The following is a 19,563-nucleotide window of genomic DNA, read 5'->3' as shown; positions in this document are numbered from 1 at the left end:
TATACTTAAAGTAGTCCACTACTCCATTATTGAAAAAGTGTAACAAATATTACAAAATATAGAGTTTCAAATTTCACATTTTAATCTTATATCTGAAAAATAATAAAAAAAAGTTACATGTTTGTGAATAAGAAAAGAGGATTTTCTTTCACTATCTTATACGATTATACTATTTATATTTTACGACTTTACAGCTTTGGTTTTACTATTGTGAATATCTAATATTATTAAATAACCTTTAAACTATAGGGCAGTGAAATAACATTTTTAGATTCCGATTCGATAAATAACCCCTTACTTAATAATTACTGTTAATGCATGTCTGCGTACGTAATAAATTTTTGAGACTCTAAGTTTAAATTTATTCAACATGCATTTCATTTGAAAAAATAAAAACAAAAGCTATTATAACAATATAACCGGCCAGTGGTCGGCCCTAGTACACGTTATCATCTTAAATAGTGTCATGTCACAGGTCGCTTAATCTAATGTGTCGCTGCGCAGTGCGCGGTAAACTGCATTGGTCATTGACAATTGACTAGAGAAAAGTAGGACAAATTAAAAAGTTTTTATTTAATTGTCAGTGCTATTTAAACAAATTGTACAAGTTGTTGTGAGTGTGTTTTAGTGCGAATACCGAATTAAAAAGTGTATTGCGTTTAGATTTAACTGTAACTTTGGCTTTTAGTAATTTATCATATTTAGTTTAAATTCGTTACATTAATTGTTGTAATTAGGAAAAATATATTGGATGTGGCATTTTTTGGCGCGAAACAGGCCAGTTGCGGCCATGTTGGCCGTTTTGATTGCTGCTGCATTAGTGGTGGTATTTTTGGCTACTAAAGGCGCAAGTTATAATGTGGTTGAGAAGCTACCAGTAGAAACAAATGACGTCAGTGAGGACCCTACAATATTTTCAACATTTACGTAAGTAGTTACAGGTACCAAAAATCAAACTGTGATAAGAATAAGTAAAAAAATTGGTACCCACATACTAAAATATTCAATGTATAATTGCATGGAACGTATTTCTGCGTAGGTTTCGTTTCTATTTAACCAATTCAGTGGCTGACGCATATATTGCTTTATTTACAGTATATGTTACGAGATAACTATTCTAAAATACATAACAATTATTGAAAAAAAACTACATACATAATAAAAAGTCACGTACAAATACAACAATGTAGATAAGGTATCTGATAGAAACTTAACAATACATAGTGACATTATATTCAATTTCCTAAGTCGTTGATTGTTCGGGTACATAGGAGAAAATACTGTACTAATGAATGTATAATATTGTATAATCTTTGCGTTGTGAATGGATCGCAAATAATGGTTTCCATATAGTACTAACGTATTCAATATCACTGCTCACTAGAGCGTTATACAAATTTGGGATTGCGGGTGAGATTCACTGGAAACTTATCGATACGCAAGAATCCGTACCATATATTGGGTTCGGACACACCTAACCTATATTACTCGTACTACAAAATACCTTTATTTATATAGGTACACTTATTAACATCTACAGAAAAGATGTTAAATTAATTATAAATTTACATTTCCTATTAGTCAAGGGCGTAAGTGGGCAAAAAACTGTCTGCCACTCTTTTTAATCGCCAAGTTTTAAGTCCTATAAATTGTTTGAACTGGAGCAAATCAATCCCAAGGATTAGGATCATTTAAATAATCGTCACATGTATAAAACGCTTTATTGATTAATTTTCGTTTATCGAGAGTTTTGAGTCTCTAATTTCGCTTGGAAGAGTTGTAAAAACGAATACAATTTCCATATAAGGAGTGGTTTATCTTCTGGAGCCTGGTTGGTCGTATACTCACTCAGATTAGTTCTGTTTCGAGTATTATACTGGTGAAAGTCACCATTTATAAAATCTTTTATAGTATTTTTTTAAAACAACAAGGCTTCAAGAATATATAAAAAATAAAATAAAATACGTTTTATTATAATCCTTGAGCGTACAAATTCTTTAAAGGCCGGCAACGCACGCGGCGTTATCACTTAACATCAGGTGAGCCTCCTGCCCGTTGGCCCCCTGTTCTATAAAAAAACAACAAATACCCTGAACAGTTCTGCAACCAAATATGGATTAATCCTTTGCCACCCCACAGTAGAATACCATATGACATAAATAAATAAATAAATATAGATTATATTCAAATTCTTATATAAGTTTTAAGCATATATGGTATATGATTAATTGGTGATAATAATCTAGTACTCAAATTGTCTAGGCTCGTAAACCAGCTCAGGTCATTAACTTGACTGAATTGTTTCTGTGCGAATCGAACCCCTGGGCCTCATGATATAGGCGTGGAAACATCCATTGTTCTATACAAGAATTTATTCCTATCATTATAATAAATTCTTAAAGTATTATGTTTGCGTGCAGTCAACGACCTTTGTGAACATAGATAAATGAAAATATTTTTTATTTACAGTTTTGAATTTGCTAATTTTTTGTATTCGAAATCAATCCACTATGTTTCATGATTGACATAAGTGTAAAACATGCAAAATTAATTATCTATTCTTCATGATAATTTAGTATTAGATTCTCGTTGATCACGTTTGAAAGGATTGTTTGGTTAGGTAAGGAAGCTGCAAGCTGTATCGGCCCATTGGCAAGCTAAAGGCACCTGCCAGGTTTTAGTTTTAAATTTAAAAATAAATTATACAGCCTCTCTAATCCTTGCATGAGAAAAATGTAGCATGGATATGCTTAACGTTACCGTTGCTTGACGTTATAAATTAGTCTACTCCAATTATATACCAATTCGACTTAGGGTCCTCCAAGAAAAGAGCGTACCAATTCTTAAAAGGTCGGCAACGCACTCGCGAGCCCTCTGGCATTGAGAGTGTCCATGGGCGGCGGTATCACTTAACATCAGGTGAGCCTCCTGCCCGTTTGCCCCCGGTTCTATTAAAAAAAATAAAAAAAAACTCCCGGACCCGTTCCATTGAATACCAAAGCATATTTGTCTTTTTTCATACTGTTATGTAAATTAGATATATATGATTATAATTATAACATATACATTAAAATAATATCAGTCCAAAATCGTTTGTTTGCATTGGATATTTACTAAGAAACTATATTATATACGTTATATATAAAACTAGAAAATCATCTATGTACATATCCAGCCAGCATTCGACGAGAATATGCAGTAGACGCGTATAAATTTTTATCTGTGGTCAATTAAATCTACTTTTATTTCAAGGTTACCGTCAGATGACCACTTTATGCCATCGATTGGTAATGGCCACATCGCCACCAACATCTTTAGCGACACAGTATACAAGAATGGACTTTACAATGGGCGAAAAGGGGAAAGTCGTCGCGCAAGGATCCCCTCTTGGGCCAATATAAGACTGAACTCAACTCTTACTAATAATCCGTACAGTCCTGTATATAGATTGAATACAAAACATGGTGTCTTTACTGTTACGGTGGATAGAGAGAGATCGATTGTCACTCAACGGATCTTCGCTCACAAGTTCTATACTAGAGCTATTGTTAATCAAATACACGTGGAGCCGAAGAGGCGTATTGGTAAGTTTCTCATTTATTATTTACTAGCGACCCGCCCCGGCTTTGCACGGGTGCAATGCTGATACTAAATACACTACAGAAAATCTGTGAACGTTGTAAATAAAAATGTGGGTTATCCATAAGAGATAGACATATACCATCTCTGACTTTTCTGTAGACCTTTTCAATGTGTACAATACTTAGTACATTATTTTGATAAAACTCGTAGGGTTCCGTTGCGTAGTTTCAAAGATGTAAGCATACAAAGGGACATAGGTACAGAGAAAGCGACTTTGTTTTATACTGTGTAGTATGTCTATGTATGTATGTGTATGTATATGTAATGTATGTCTTCTTCACGTATCAATTATAAATTATTAAAATAACTGTTTTATTATAGAAGGTATTGTAGCAACAAAATCAACATATTATAATTATAATTTGTGTTTTTTCATAAGAGTCATAATTATTCGCATACAAACTCTCTATTCAATATTCCAAATAAAAAACATCGTGACTATTTTATTACGTCCACTATTTACGTAATTTTAGTCTCAATTTTAAGAATACCTTCATTCTTAACATAGCATAGTGACACAAACGAGTCTTTGCTACATTAATTCTATCAGGCGCATAAAAATATGTTGCTACTTTTTAATAATACATAAAGTCTTAAAATATTTACAAATTGTTATAAATAGATCTAATAAAACAGTTTTTTTATAGTAAATAAAGTAATACTACAAATTAATTATAAAATGTAAGAATTGGAAACTCTTTTAAGTAAAAATTACCTGTTATCTAAACAATTACCAAAACAATAGTTTGGATGGTTACAATGGTTAACTATTAATTTTGATATATAAATACATTTTTTTTCGTGGGGAAATGCGTTTGCCATTTGCCAAATGGCAGTTTATGAAATTTTGTGGATTTCAGATCCAAATCACATCCACCACGAAATCTGGATAGCCATAAAACAAATGCCGGGACCCGACAGTAAAGATATTGATTTCTCGTCCCCAACGCCTGAGATAATCGATGGACGGTCGGTGTGGACCTCATGCGGAAAGACCAAGGTCTCAGAAGACCCTGAATATCAGCCTCTACCTACCGATGTGTGTGCCTACTGGACATCTGTGCCTGATCATCTCGTGGTACCTCATTACCGGCCAAGGGTTTTTACGTTTCTGATGACGGTGGATAAGAATGCGACTGTAGCGAGGAAGGAATTTATTAAAGGTAATTTTTATTATGTAATAAAGAATATGAAAAAACCGCTTGTATTGCGGTATTTTCTGGCGTTATAAAAATGTCAAATAAATTATTATGTCATAATAATAAGAACAGCCATTCACAATTGTTGTCAATACTTATGTTCTGAATTCTTTGCCCCTTTAAAAATTATGTTTGTAGCAAGAGACTTGCATATTTTTTCTTATTAAATTCGTTTTAAAAACTAAAAAAAAATATATCTTAAAGTTATTGAGAAACAGTGTTACAGGAGGATGGGGATGAGCTATTCGACAAACACGTTGAAGAATGGCAGAAGCTGTATAAAGAAGCTGGGGTGGAGTTAGAAGGCAATCTTAAATTGGTAAGAAAAAGAGAAATACTATATATACTATAATTTAAAATTCTGATATACATTGTATACAGTATACAAATTCAATTCAATCTGGCTCTGGCATGAAAAGTGTCCTAGTATCCGATAAACCTCTTGCCCGTTTGCCCCTTTTCGGGAAAAAATAAATGCAGTAATATCGAAAAAAAAAACGTCTTTAGAATAGAAGCTCATCGCCCGGTTTGTACCCTTCTAGATAAGGCAACAGATTTTAATGCAGTTTTAATACAGAATCTTTCAAAAGCAATGATTTTGTCATCGCAAATGACAATTATGTTTTAAAGCCTTTTTTTAGATCGTTCACATGCAAGATCCAGTGTTTCCTAATCCTACAGGGGTGGAATTTAATTGTTAACGGGGCAATCTTAATAATCTGTATATAACACAATGTGAGACTGAATCGAACTCAGCATAGAAAATAATTTAAAAGAAATATTTTTTATGTCATATATAAAAAATATTTTAACATCAGGTGAGCCTCCTGCCCGTTTGCCCCCTGTTCTATAAAAAAAAATATGTTTCATCTTTTTACTTATACGGCGCCGTTTAGTTAAATGGCTAGACTGTTAAATGAACGGCTGATTAAGCTAGTTAGCTGGGACATTTATATATCAATAAATAAATTGGATAGTTGTCAGACCTCAATTGAAGTAATCGAAACGTTGAATCTATATCCAATTTTTTTTATAGAACAGGGGGCAAACGGGCATGAGGCTCACCTGATGTTAAGTGATACCGCCGCCCATGGACACTTTCAATGCCAGAGGGGGCTCGCGAGTGCGTTGCTGGCCTTTTAAGAATTGGTACGCTCTTATCTTGAAGGATTCTTAGTCGAATTGGTTCCGAAATACTTCAGTCGGCAGCTGGTTCCACAAAGTGTGGTGGTTTAATAAATCGGATTTAATTAAACGACACTTAATAATTCCTCATATAAATTCCAGTCGAAAATCGTAAATGGCATCTGGTATTACTATCTCAGCTCGCTGCCTTCGAAGGAGACATATCAACCGTCTGACAGATACTATGGTCTCAGTCCCACTGGTTTGGCGAGAGGTGGATCATTTGAAGACTATGAAGGTACGAGGATATTTTTTTATGTTCCATACACACAGGTTGTTAAAGCCCTATCCCAGTGTCATTATCGTGTATCATTCTTTCAAAATGAAAAAAAAATCATAACTACTCAACTCCACCATATATTTTTTTCATTTGCCCTACTCAACGAAACGATAACAAAAATGGAAAGAAACAATGTACTTTTTAGAATTTAGCGACCGATTCCTTGTGATACCACACATACATTGTCAGATGGCTCTCAAGTGCGTTGCCAGCCTTTAAATAACTGGGACGCTTTCTTGAAGTACCTCAAGAAACTCTCGCCTTAAGAAACGCTCAGTTTTCTTGATTTTTATATTTTAATGGTTCCCATAATTTATATAAATCTATAGTTTTGGTTAAATAATCCAGAGGCCTACAAATGTGGTCAAATAACCCTATATGGCCGAAGATTTCATCTATTCCTTTGATATTTTATTAATAGACAGGTACAGGCTGGCAGATGCTTTTAGGTTCAGGAAACGATATAAAAAATTTTCTATGCGTGTGTTCGTAATTAAAGTCCTAAAAAAACTTTTATAAAGTACTTGAATTTGGCAAGTCTCCGAGTGTTGCTTAAAATTCACACTTCCATCTCTTCCAGGTCATAATTTCTGTAAAGTCCCAAAAAACATTTACAGAATACTTTAATTGGTTCAGCAGTCTCCGAGTTTGCTTAAAATTCACAGATCCATCTCTTCCAGGTCACAATTTCTGGGACACAGAGATGTGGATTTATCCAAACATTCTGCTTTTGTATCCGGAGTACGCAAAGGCGTTGCTCCAATATAGGCTGGAGACTGCTTACGTCGCGGCTGAGTTGGCCAAGATCACGGGGAATAAAGGATACAGGTATTGCGATTTCCGGAAGGCAGCATACATTTGGAGAATACTATCTTGGAGACAAAGACATATTATTTATTACAAACAAAACACACACACACACATAAACACATAAAATGACAATAATCAAAAAGAAATAAAAAGGTTAGGCTGCCAGATACCACATCAGGTAGTTTGTGCCTCAGTCGCAAAAAAAGATTATATTACTTAAAAAAGAAAATATTTAATAATAATAATTTAGGTTATGTCAGCATCCTAGGTTTTCTTACAACGAGCTCAATTCCAGATTTCCCTGGGAAAGCGCATTCACAGGAGGGGAAGTGACGCAGCCATGTTGCCCGGAAGTGGCCGAGTTCGAGCAACACGTCACCGGATGCATTTCTTTCGCGGCAAGGCAATATCTCGCTGTTACAAGGGACGAAAACTGGCTGAAGGTAAAAACGATTTTTATAAAAAGACAGACCAAAGAGTGTCAATTAAGACACAAATTTCTGAAGTTCAAATATATGACCCTTTTTCTTATTTCTAATATTTCCTATTTCTAGATAGATATTTCCCAGGGAACGTTTTTGATTTGAAAATTCAATTGTCATTTTTAGTTTTTTAGTTTAGGTACATGAAATTTATATTGTTAGTTAAGTTTAGTCTTATTGCCTAGAAACGTTTAGGAAACTCATTAATCGTTTCATTCAGTTACTTATCGATCTTTAATTAACTGCCTAGAGATTCAATTTACTCTCTGATTTAACTACTTTACTGCGACATGTAAATAGATTAATAGTTCTTGAAAAGTTTGGCCTAGTCGGCCTTGGCGTTTCGTAGGTGTGTTTAATTAAATGCTTTTAATAAACAAAAGAAAACATAGTGAGAAATACCACTATGAGGAACCAGCTGCCAACTAAAGTATTTCTAAACCAATTCGATTATATTCCCTCAATGCACGAGCGAGCCATTTTAATAGCCGGCAACGCACTCGCGAGCCTCTGTTATTGAGTCTCCATGGGCAGTGGCTTTACATAGCATCAAATGAGCCTTCTGCTCGTTTGCCCCCTATTTTATAAAAAAAATAATTTAAGACCTCCATTATTCGACTAAGATTTGTCTTCCAGAACAGAGTTTTGTCGCATATCAATGTTTTGGTAGCCTCAGTTAACCCGAAAAGTAGCAGGCGTGTGTCAGGCACAGATGGCTGATCAGACAAATTTGATCATCTGAAGGACAATTAAAAGCGCCTTTTTTTCAGCATGGAGGCTGTTCCATAGTGACAAATATAGCCGAGTTCTGGGCTTCGCGTGCTGTCATCAACTATACGACTGGGCTTTATGATATTTCAAGTAAGTAATATTTTTATATTTGTTAATTTAAACCCCATAAAAACTATTTTATCAATGAATATAGCTTATTAGTAATTTTTAAACTATATTTCTTTTTATGCGGACAAACATCACATATACATTTAATAAAACACTATTACACAGATTTAACGTGCTCGCAATCAAGATACAAATGCTGAAAAGACTATTAGTATCGATGAAGCCGCACGCATTAGAGAGAGAATAAATAAATAATAAAAAGGCTTACATTAAAATTTATTATTAAAAAAACCAAACAGCCATATTAAAAAGTGCAAATGTCATATTATAACTGTAAGGTTAATTTATAATTGTTGTCAACACAATGGTGGCATGGAAATCGATAACTATATTCAAGTTATATATTCTAGTATTTATATATTTAGAACACGTGTTTCGTAACAGTACTATTAAACAGTGAGAATAAATAAATATTATTTTGGTGTTTTTAAATCAATTTCATATACGACGGTATTTACTATGAAATTTATTTATTTAAATAAAATGTTTTTGATTAATTTTAATATTTATCGTTAAGCACTACTGCATTTTAGTTATTTTTTCCTTACGTCAAACGCTTTTTCTAATACATATTCTATATAATTGAAGTGAAATTTATGTTTACCTTAATTTTCATGTACAATATGTACATGAAAATTAAGGTAAACTAAGCAAAATTAGACAAAACATAATTAGAATACCTCGTACCGTAGACGGTAAACGGAAATACATATATAGTATTATTTACGATGTGGTAAACGCCAGTAAATATATGCATATTTCGTTGTATATTTTCAGACGTAATGGGTCCAGACGAAGACCACAGCAATGTAACAAATTCGGTTTTCACTAACGTCGTCGCAGGATATTCTTTATATTTGGCTCAGTAAGTTTTTTAATATTTACTTATAAAATTAATACCTAACTTTATTTATTTCATTATAAAATTAATTCTGGTTAAAATTTTGGTCACAATAAAATAAATTAAACACTTTTTTAAAGCTGTCAACAAATATTAATAGTCTAAAACATGAGGTTATATCTAACAGTTAGAGGTACTGAGGTTGCGATGCTATACTAACTTTACTCATTAAAGGGTTCTTATTAGGCTTAAAATGAAAGAGAAAAGTAAAAAGCGTTGGGCAAAGAAAGTGCGTTATTGGGATAGGTTTCGTTGGGTATGATTAAAAAGACCGTTGATACTTTAACTTATAATGAGAATTAAAATCAAATAATAACTAGGCAATAAAAAAAAACACTTTTTTAAAGTTATTTATTTCAAAAGGTTAGTTAAAAGTTACGAATCACAAAAGGTAGGTATGGATAAATTTAAGTTTTATTTATATTTATCAGAAGTACAAATGGCGATTTCAAATAAGAATTAAGCTATTGGCACGTTTTTCTTATATTCCGTTGCTCAAATCTTCACGCGGTTTCTGAAAATGGGACAATTCTGCGTCCCTCAGTTCATTTCGGGGACAACAATACAATTGGAAAAAGGGACTGTCCCGTTCAAAATGGAAAATCTAGTCACGTTGGGTATGATGTGGTGTAGTCGGTAATTGATTTAGGAGTAGAGAATTCCAGGCGCCTGCTAAAATCTTTTGCGCCTGTGGAGTTTGTACGTATCATTGCTAAAATAATTATGAATATATATTTGTAACTTTATTAAACCATTGTTTATTTTATATTTACTAGTGGACAGTCCCGGCTTTGCACGGGTGGACATTTATTTTGTAAACATTATTTGTAGATATGTTCTCTAATATTGTGGAACATATTTTTTTGTTCTATGAATAGTTCTCGCAGGCAATGCCATGAAATATATTTTTTTGGCATTTTTTACACCTTGGATAACACGATTGTAGTATTAGTAGGATCCTTTTTTTTCTTACAATTAAAGCCTCTATAAATCAGTGATAATTTAGCATTCAAATGGTGAAAGAATTTTTAAAATCGGTTTTGAGCCAATTTGTTACTAACATGTTTATAATACTAGTATAGATATTTTTTTATTATTATTTTTATAATTACTTTGTTAATAAAAATTGTAAATACAATATATTTTATTGTTATGAATAGAAATGATTTGATTGTTTTATTGTTATTAACGTTAGTTAGTTAGTAAGTTAATTAACAAACTTTCGCAAAAAAAACAAAATAGATTTTTTTATTGGAACGCCCGAGTCCCATATTCCAACTTTACTATTCGAATTAAATAGTTACTAATTAATGTCTTGGTTAGCAGCGTCGTTGTCAGCCACTAATAACTTTTATTTTATATATTACGAATTGTTCTAACACTTGTAATCTTTTACAGATATGTAGCGTGCCTTTGCAAATCATACTTTGAGGCGAAGAACCCAGATCGATGGGCAGACATTGCCTGGAGCCTTTCTCTTCCTTACGATCGAACCCTGGATTATCACCCGCAGTTCAGTGGTTATCACCGCGGTGACGTCATCAAACAGGCCGATGCTGTCCTATTGGGATACCCTTTACAGTATCCAATGAACATGTAAGTTATTTTGGTCATATTTTGTTTAAAAATCGTCTTTAACTCTAACATGTATTTATTACATAATATAATTTGTCGTTTTGATTTTTCAAATTTAACGATTCTTTTGTTTAATTGTGACAGCAGTATGGAAAAAAATGAAAATACAAGGAAATGAATGCCAAAAATAATTAATACCATGTATTTTTAAGTAATTTTCATAATTAAGAAGAATAATTAGAAAATTAAAATAAATTTTAAAAGTTTGGACCCTGGAGCAATCAAAAATGTACCTATAACGCTGGCAGCAGTAAGCATTTCCTCGGTGTATTACGATACTTATTCATTGAGCGACGAAAGATCGAGACGAAAGTCACCGGTACTCTACCTGACGCCAACTTCTTTAATTGGCTCCTGTGCATAAACCCAACAGAAGAAGTGAAGAAGAGGCTCAAGAGTCTCTTCTCCAAAGGGAATACTGAACTTGGAGAAAATACCTTTATATTTTTTCCATTTAACTTCCATCTGCTCTGCTCAGCGGCTTTTGTGCTTTCAAAGATTTCGTGGTTAACGTTTTTTAAACAATTAATATTTATTCCATCAACTCACACAGAGAATCTAGAACGAAAGAATTATTGTGTGCCAACGTGTCGAAAGACGAAAAGTCCTGTTGAGACCCCGTTTTCTATAGATAAGCGGACCAGACATACATTATACGATATTAATGTAACAAATCTTATGTTTAAATAAATACATAAAGGATCGTCATCTATTTCCACCAAAATTCATCAAAATCGCTTTAGCCATTAAAACCATCATATTCAACTTACGATTGTTTTTACGCGTTCAATACCATATAGTGACCATATTAATAGTACAACTCTTTTGTTGAAATAAATACATTGACATACCGGATGGTGATTCTAAAGCATTTCCACTAAAATTCATCAAAATCGGTTTAGGATTTATTTTCAACTTACGATTGGGTAGTACTTTCACACTCTAACTAATCAATATTTTTCTTAAGTCCAATATGATAATATTTCAAAGCGATTCTATTTTTTTCAGGTCAACCCGAGCAAACGATCTCTCATACTATGAGACCGTAACTCGAAGTACGGGACCAGCGATGACTTGGAGTATGCACGCGATTGGCCATCTTCAGCTCGAAGACAACTTGAGGGCGGCTTCCCTCTTCAACAGAAGCTATGAGCCCTACGTCAGAGAGCCATTTAAGGTTGGTATTTAATTAGAAATGATAAGTTATTTATTTATTTTTATCAGAATCAATACATACATTATAGCTATTGTTTTTGTTGTCTATGATAACTGATTCTGTGTGCCCACTGGCAAAGGCCTCCCCCATTTTTACATTTAAGGTTGTACATTTGGTTGTGGTCTAATTCCCCACGGGACCAGCTGGGTTGGGGATTGCTTCTATAAATGATGAGTATCCGTCCTAAAACTAAATAACAAGAAAATACAATTTATAATTACATAAACAAAATATATAGCATAGTAGATGATATAATTATAATAATAATAAAGGTTTAGTTCGCTATTTTTTTTTTAACTTACATGCTATTCTGATAAAATGATAGTATTCTTCAATCTAATTCAAATAATAAATTTATTAGCAACCACTTTGGTCAGGATGTTTGAATTGTTTTCATGTCTCTCTATCCTTGGCAGACCTTCTCCAAATTAAAAGATGGGAGGATGATCAAGCAAAATATCTAGATAGTTAGGTGATATAGATAGAATATTAGATAGATAGGTTTTGTTGAAAAATGCTGATTTTTTAAAAGGCCGGCAACGCATTGCCGAGCCCTCTAGTGATGTGAGTGTCTCAGGGCACTTAATATCAGCCGAGCCCTCTGCTCGATTGTTTTTGTTTCTTACATGAAAAAATAATTAAATTATATTAGATGTGTAATAATCTGGAGTGTCCCTCTGGAATGGCCGATGACCAGTTGGCGAACCATTGGATCCACTCCCACTAGGGGGTGACGTGGTGAAGGTGGATGGAAGGCGTTGGATTCAGAGCGCGGGTAACCAGTCGCACTGGAAATTAAGGGGGAGGTTTATGTTTTCAACAGGCTGAAACGAATAATCGAGATTAAACTGATCTACTTTCCTGTTAGAAAAAAGAAAATAATCACGAAACAGATAAGAAATCTGACCCAGAAGTTTGTTTTAAATGACCATCTGGTGCCATGATACCTTAACGAATCTATTCAGAATTTGCAGAATTTGCTATTTCGTTGGTAAAGAAATAACCAATGGCACTTCTCTTTAGATCTGGGCTTCATTCTGTATCTGCTTCATGATTTGTCAATCTAATAGGCAAGTGTGCAGCCTTCTGTGCCTGACAAACACCTTTGACTTTTTGTTTCTTAAGCTAGTTTCCATTCGATGTTTTTACCGTTATTTCCTGGTAAAAAATATTTCCAGTGGGATAGGTAGGTAGGTGGACTCATTTTCCGCAATAAGACTCGAATTTGGTTCGCTTTGGGTAAAGTCCTCGTTCCATATGGATATTTGAGTAACGTAAATTTAGTTAAATTTTAATTATGTTGTTTTTAGGTAGAATCCTCTCCACGGCCTCCTCAAAATCAACCGGCTTGCTGATTAATTATTAGTATTTATTTTTAATTTTCAGTGATAATTTGTTTAGTATTTCACACTTATTTACCTAATATCGCACACCCAGATCAATACTGCACTAAGTCAAAATATAACTTTTTTCAGTATCGACTAAAAACTGTTGTATCATATAAGATGTAAAGTTATTACTAAGATTTTTTAAATATTGTGTGAATAATCAAATGCTTATCAATATGACATTAGTTAATTACTGTAAAAAACTCACATAAAGTGTTTAATCCTTACTTTTCGAGTTAATTCACTATTGTAAAACTATTGAATCAATAAAATAAAAATTATTTTTATTTACTCCGTTCTTACTGATTGATTCTGAAATAATGCAGTGTAATCCTATCATAATATATTTGGTCGTAAATATTCAACAAAGAATTATCTGTTTTAATTTCAAGAATGTATTCATAAAACAGTAAATAAAACAATGGAATCTATGAAAATCAGCATGCACTTTTATTATACACTGTGACAGTGTGATCAGCTTTATTATGTTATGAAGAAAAACAGTCTTACATGTTGTAGTGTAGTTGGGGTCGTTTGTGACCTTTAGATCAAAGCTAAAAAAAAGCAATCTTAAACCAAAAATTAATGTAACATCACAAGTTTACTTTCATAATTATCTATTACTACCTTAAACTTTTTATAAAAAATAAAATAATCACAGGATACTTAGATATGAAATTTTCAATTCAATGAAGGAAATTAATATAAAATTTTCAATTAATTCCATTATATCTCTCTTTTTGTTTTCAGCCAGAGGTTGTTTTTCTGTATATGCTTTAAGAAATTGTGGAGAAAAGTTTTGATCTTTGTAGCGCCTTCGAACACAAACTTTCTTAAAATTAGTCTCACTGTACGTTGTTTTATAGAAGAAACTCAAAGGATATTTTTCTTTAGGCTTTTCAACGCGAAGTTGCTCAATGTTAATCCACTTGACTTGGTTATTGTCCTCATCCACATTAAAATTATTGCCCCAAGATTCCTGAAGGGCTTTCAGGTCATAAAAGTTATTGTATACGGCTCTCTTGTTTTCTTCGCAGTACGAATTAAAGTAGCATATTGCTGTGGGCAATAAATAGGAACAGATTTTAAGTATCTTTTAATCTGTTTTTCTTTTACACTGTGGACGTTGTCCCCTTCGTTTTGAGAATGTTCGCGGATAAAAAATTTATGTGTTATGGAATTAACTCTAAGCATGTTGTTAAATGCGTAAGCATAGAAAGATAGTAAGTATTTGTTTTTTTGTTGCCGAAAGCAATTGTCGCTATAGAATATGACGTCACATCATTTATAGGGTCCTTTTTTGCAAATATCAACTATACATTGAGTTGATACTTGGCAAGGACACAACTTCACTTCGGTTTCGGGTATCTTCTGCCGATGGGCCTGGTCTATTGGATTCATTGTCAGAAGAGCACTTTGAGCTGCTAGAGCTTGATGACGATGAGCTGGAGTCTGAAGAGGTACTTGAGAAGGAAAACGAAGATACCCGTCTAGGTATTACAGGTGGCCGGAATTTTTGTATTTTTCGGATAGAAAAAGTAGGATCCGTTCCGATCCGAATCATCTATAAAATCTCTTTCATTACTCTTTTCGGGTGTCAAGACTTTTTTGAAGCTACAATAGGTGATACCTCGAGAGCTGATGCTGCAACAGGTGATACCGTGATAGTTAATGATGTAACTGGTGATACCACGATTGATGATGGTGATGCATCTAAATTTTTGCTTCATTTTCAACACAAATTTCTATTTTTCTTTGTGAAGTGGTTGACGCAGCCTCGGTTGCCGTTGCTTCCAATGCCTTTTCAAGCAACAATAGACCCCGACCCTTCATCATCTACCAAATAACATAAAATATTCAATTTCATTCACTAATACTGCATTATCTCAAAAAATATGTTAAATCTTCTTAAAAATAAATTCTAAAACCAATTTTCAAAAGTATTCTTTTAGTTTAGATAATAAGTAGTAATTCTGAGTATTAAAAAATAATATATTGCTCTATTTCCAGAAATTATAACATTATTCAGGTTTACCATCAATAGTGCATTATTTAACTAATTTTCAGCTTTATCAAACAACACTGTACTATTTTTGAATAATTAAAAAAATATAACATACTCTCGTCACCAACACAGTATTATTTAAAAATACTATCAAAACAGCAGAAGCAGGAAATTCACCAACACTGCATTAAATCTAAATAATTCGGAGTAATCTTCTACTTCATTCAACAATACTTAACCATTACAAAATAATTCACTGTTACGTAACGTAACAATAAAGGCTTTATTATTATTTTATGTATAGAAGTCGTTAGGGCATATTACAATTTAAGAGTATTTTAGGTATGGAGTGAACTCCGCCGTCCGGATGTGGGTGCGGTCAACTTCTTCACGGGAATGGGAGGATTTCTTCAGGCTTTAATCTTCGGTTATGCAGGCATCAGTGTAAAGTTGGACAAGATCACTATTAATAGACCTCAACTCCCTCCCGAAGCCACGAGGTTTAGGATAAAAGGTAAGGTTCTGAACCTCTTTTTCTTTGATTCATATCGACAAATGTGAACGTTTTAGTAACTAGAGGCTCTCTTTCTTACTCTTTCTCTCGCGTCACTTGGTGACTTATCTTTTCTTTCTTATAAAGATTAGCTGTTAACAACTTGAATTGCCTTGGAAATTTCTTTTTTTATCTGTTTTATTTTATTTACTAATATTTTCTGTTTCGTTTTATATATATATTAAGAAATTCTTTTTTAAGAGTGGGAAATTTTCCCATTTAAAACCAATGAATTTTACAATTTATAATATTTGTTCGAGTTCTGAGAAATTTATGTATACTTTATTATATACTTTTAGGAATTAAATATTTAGGCGCACACCTGACATTAGATATTAGGGTGGCAGGCACAACGCTAACTGTGACGTCACTGGATGATGAATGGCCTCTCACTACGTTTAATGGGAAATATAATATCACACTCGTTCCGGGACTTACAGGTAACATATATATTTAATTTATTTCATAATAATAAAACTTTTATGACTGAAATGTGGTCACAGGTGGGTAACTAGTATGTGGGACTACAATTGTTCCATGGTACAGATACCGGCAAACTTCTTGAGCATTAAGCAAGGGAGTGGGGGAAAGTTTTGGGGAGGGTGACGTGTCACGCGATTGACACGTCACTTTCCCCCCTCCCCCCCTCTCACAGTGATACCTAAACACCGCGCAGGCAAGGAGTAAGGACATTTGTTCGAGATGTTTGCCGGTATGTACATGGCGCATGCTTAAAACAATTGCTATCATAATTTCCCAGGCGTTTTTGATAACCACATTGTTGTTCTACATTTATCATGGAGAGTTTTCAAAGGAGTTGTCCTTCGTTCAGCAACTGAGCGTTTTTAATGCATTTTGTGGAACCAGATGCCTACTGAACTATTTCCCAATAAAGACCCTAAGATACGAGCGTGTCAATTCTTAAAAGGCCTGCAACTTGAGAACTTTCTGGCAATCAAATTGTCCATGGGCATCGGTATCAATTAACATCAAGTGAGCCTCCTGGCTGTATAAAAAAAAACAGTAAATTTATTTATAAGGATCTCTGGAGCGTACCTATATATATGCAAGGGCGTCGCCAAAGAGTGTTTGGGAGATCTAACTGCAAGCAATTGATTTCCTTATCTATTAATAAATGCCGCATCCTAAGATATTTTTTATCCCCCATAATGTTGCCCCATGCCCCTCCTTAGTCATAAGTCATAAGCTGGCGACGCCTGTACATCTATATGCCAATGATGTGGCAGTATTGGTGCGACAAACACCAATAACTCTTAGTAATAATTCTACTAACGTATCGAAATTGTTTTTATACATACATTAATGGATAGTCTAAATACAAAAGTTTATCTAAGTTGTCAAGAACTTTATCTAAGGTAATATTTACAGTAACATTGATGGGGTCTGGTCCATTCACCATACATTCAACGCCTTGGAAAGACTGCAAGGTTCCGGCTGATGTCATTGGCGAAAACTATTTAAGACCAATAGAACCTTAACACAGACCAAACAATAGACTGTCTAAATTATTCATTAACTTAATAAAGAAATATCTTAATATGTGTTTCATTTTAAAACCAGCGCCGCTACAACATTTTAGGTCTAAGCCTCAGAATTCTTTCTAATTTGATCAGCTTTTTTACGATGTTTTCACCACCGTACGAACCACTTGCGCATAAGCAATTGGTTCGTACATAGAAAGTTTAGTAAAACTAAATTTAGGATTTCATTATATATTCATTACATAATAATAATGGTTGTATTAATTATTAACATTAATACAACTTTTTTCTCCAAATACAGAAGTGTTTTATTGCTTGCCAATACGAAAGAAGAATGACAGTTTTTGCAGAGTTTCGAATCAAAATCAAAGCCTGGTTATGCATCTCCTCTTTTACATCAAGATTGGCATTTCTTGAACTGACACGAATTCGATGTAAAATGATGCGTAGTTTTGTCAACAGATGGCACCACATAATGTTTGAATTCGTAAAATTAACTAATTTTTTTATTGTTAATACATAACTTATCCGATATTTTATTGCTTATTCTGCTATTCGGAGCGGAGAAGAATCCACCAGAACAGGGATTAATAACACCGGTCTAGCTGATCTTGAGTATAAGTGGTGTATAGCCCAGTCATATTAGGTAAGAAAAGGGGTCAACCTCGGAATGAAAGATAATAAGCTGCAAATTGGTATGAACCTTTGTTTTGTCATTCTAAATGTTGTCTCAAAAGTCACAATCGTTATCGTGTCCGCGTCTCAAGATATTCAAGGTCAAAGGTCACAAAAATCGGTTTTTCGCGAATATCTGGCTTCCTATCGGTTAAATGAGATTTGCATTTATTATAAAAGTTTTAGGCTATAAAATTCCCTACAACTTTTGTTCAAACTTTTTTTTCATACGACCAACCGTTTTGAAGGTAGAGCGCGAAGTGCACATCGTACAGTCATAAACCTGTACAACTGTCAACACTTCCACCAACAAGTGTAGCAGCTCATCAACACATAAAACGTTTCTACTACCAGATTCAAACGTGGTTAGGGAAGGACTTAGAACCTCAAGAATGGGGCTGGATGCTTGAAAATGAAATCCTGGAGCCCATACGAACGTTATTACCTCCAGCACCAGCCGAACTACTAAACGTAATATTTTGCAATTGCAAAAATGGTTGTGGTTCCCGCTGTGGATGCAGAAAATCAGGGCTACAATGTTCTTTAGCTTGCGGCCAGTGCAACGGACAAGCTTGCCTCAACGCTTCACTGTATCCAAGTAATCCCGATGAAGAAAATACATATGATCCCGATATTCTGGAAGGTTTGGAGATGAACATGACAGATAATGAGGATGATGACAATGAATCGAACATTTTTGAGCGACAAGAAGAAGAAGAAGACGAAGAAGAAGAAGATAATTAGCTTCCATTTCCAATTTCATTACAATTAAAATCAACAAAGATACTTTTGATATTTGAACTCACATTTTGATAAATGTATATTATGCCGTATTTAATAATAAATAAAAATATGTGTAAAATATATACTCTTACTATCATTTTAACTTAAAATAAAACTAAAATATATAATCCAGAATTAATAATATTTTATACTTAAATAGTTAAATATGAATAATTATATATAAATAATCAAGTTACTTACTTTAATTAAATATAAATAATTAATAGTTAGAACATAAATAATAGGCATTGTTTAATAATTATAATTATTGTAAATAATTGACTTTATAACGTACTGATAACCATAACTCACGCTTGACCTTGCATTAGGCCGTATATGACTGTACGATGTGCACTTCGCGCTCTACCTTCAAAACGGTTGGTCGTATGAAAAAAAAGTTTACACAA

At 33.5% G+C, this 19,563-nt stretch overlaps 1 protein-coding gene across 1 annotated transcript; it reads left to right on the top strand.

The window, feature by feature from the left end:
- The first annotated feature begins 483 nt into the window (after window positions 1–483).
- LOC110993009 (protein-glucosylgalactosylhydroxylysine glucosidase) lies at window positions 484–17,754 on the top strand. Its single transcript, XM_045630511.1, has 15 exons — window positions 484–671; window positions 738–927; window positions 3,253–3,584; window positions 4,503–4,805; window positions 5,060–5,160; window positions 6,129–6,264; window positions 6,987–7,134; window positions 7,412–7,559; window positions 8,369–8,459; window positions 9,276–9,363; window positions 10,798–10,995; window positions 12,043–12,211; window positions 15,986–16,157; window positions 16,496–16,636; window positions 17,586–17,754. Exons 2-15 carry the CDS (start codon window positions 752–754, stop codon window positions 17,693–17,695), a joined length of 2,313 nt encoding a protein of 770 aa, XP_045486467.1. The 5' UTR covers window positions 484–671; window positions 738–751; the 3' UTR covers window positions 17,696–17,754.
- The last annotated feature ends 1,809 nt before the right edge of the window (window positions 17,755–19,563 follow it).

This window comes from Pieris rapae, chromosome 12 (genome assembly GCF_905147795.1).
Source record: "Pieris rapae chromosome 12, ilPieRapa1.1, whole genome shotgun sequence".
Classification (NCBI taxonomy): Eukaryota; Metazoa; Arthropoda; class Insecta; order Lepidoptera; family Pieridae; genus Pieris; species Pieris rapae.
This window is presented reverse-complemented; position numbering and strand designations above follow the sequence as displayed.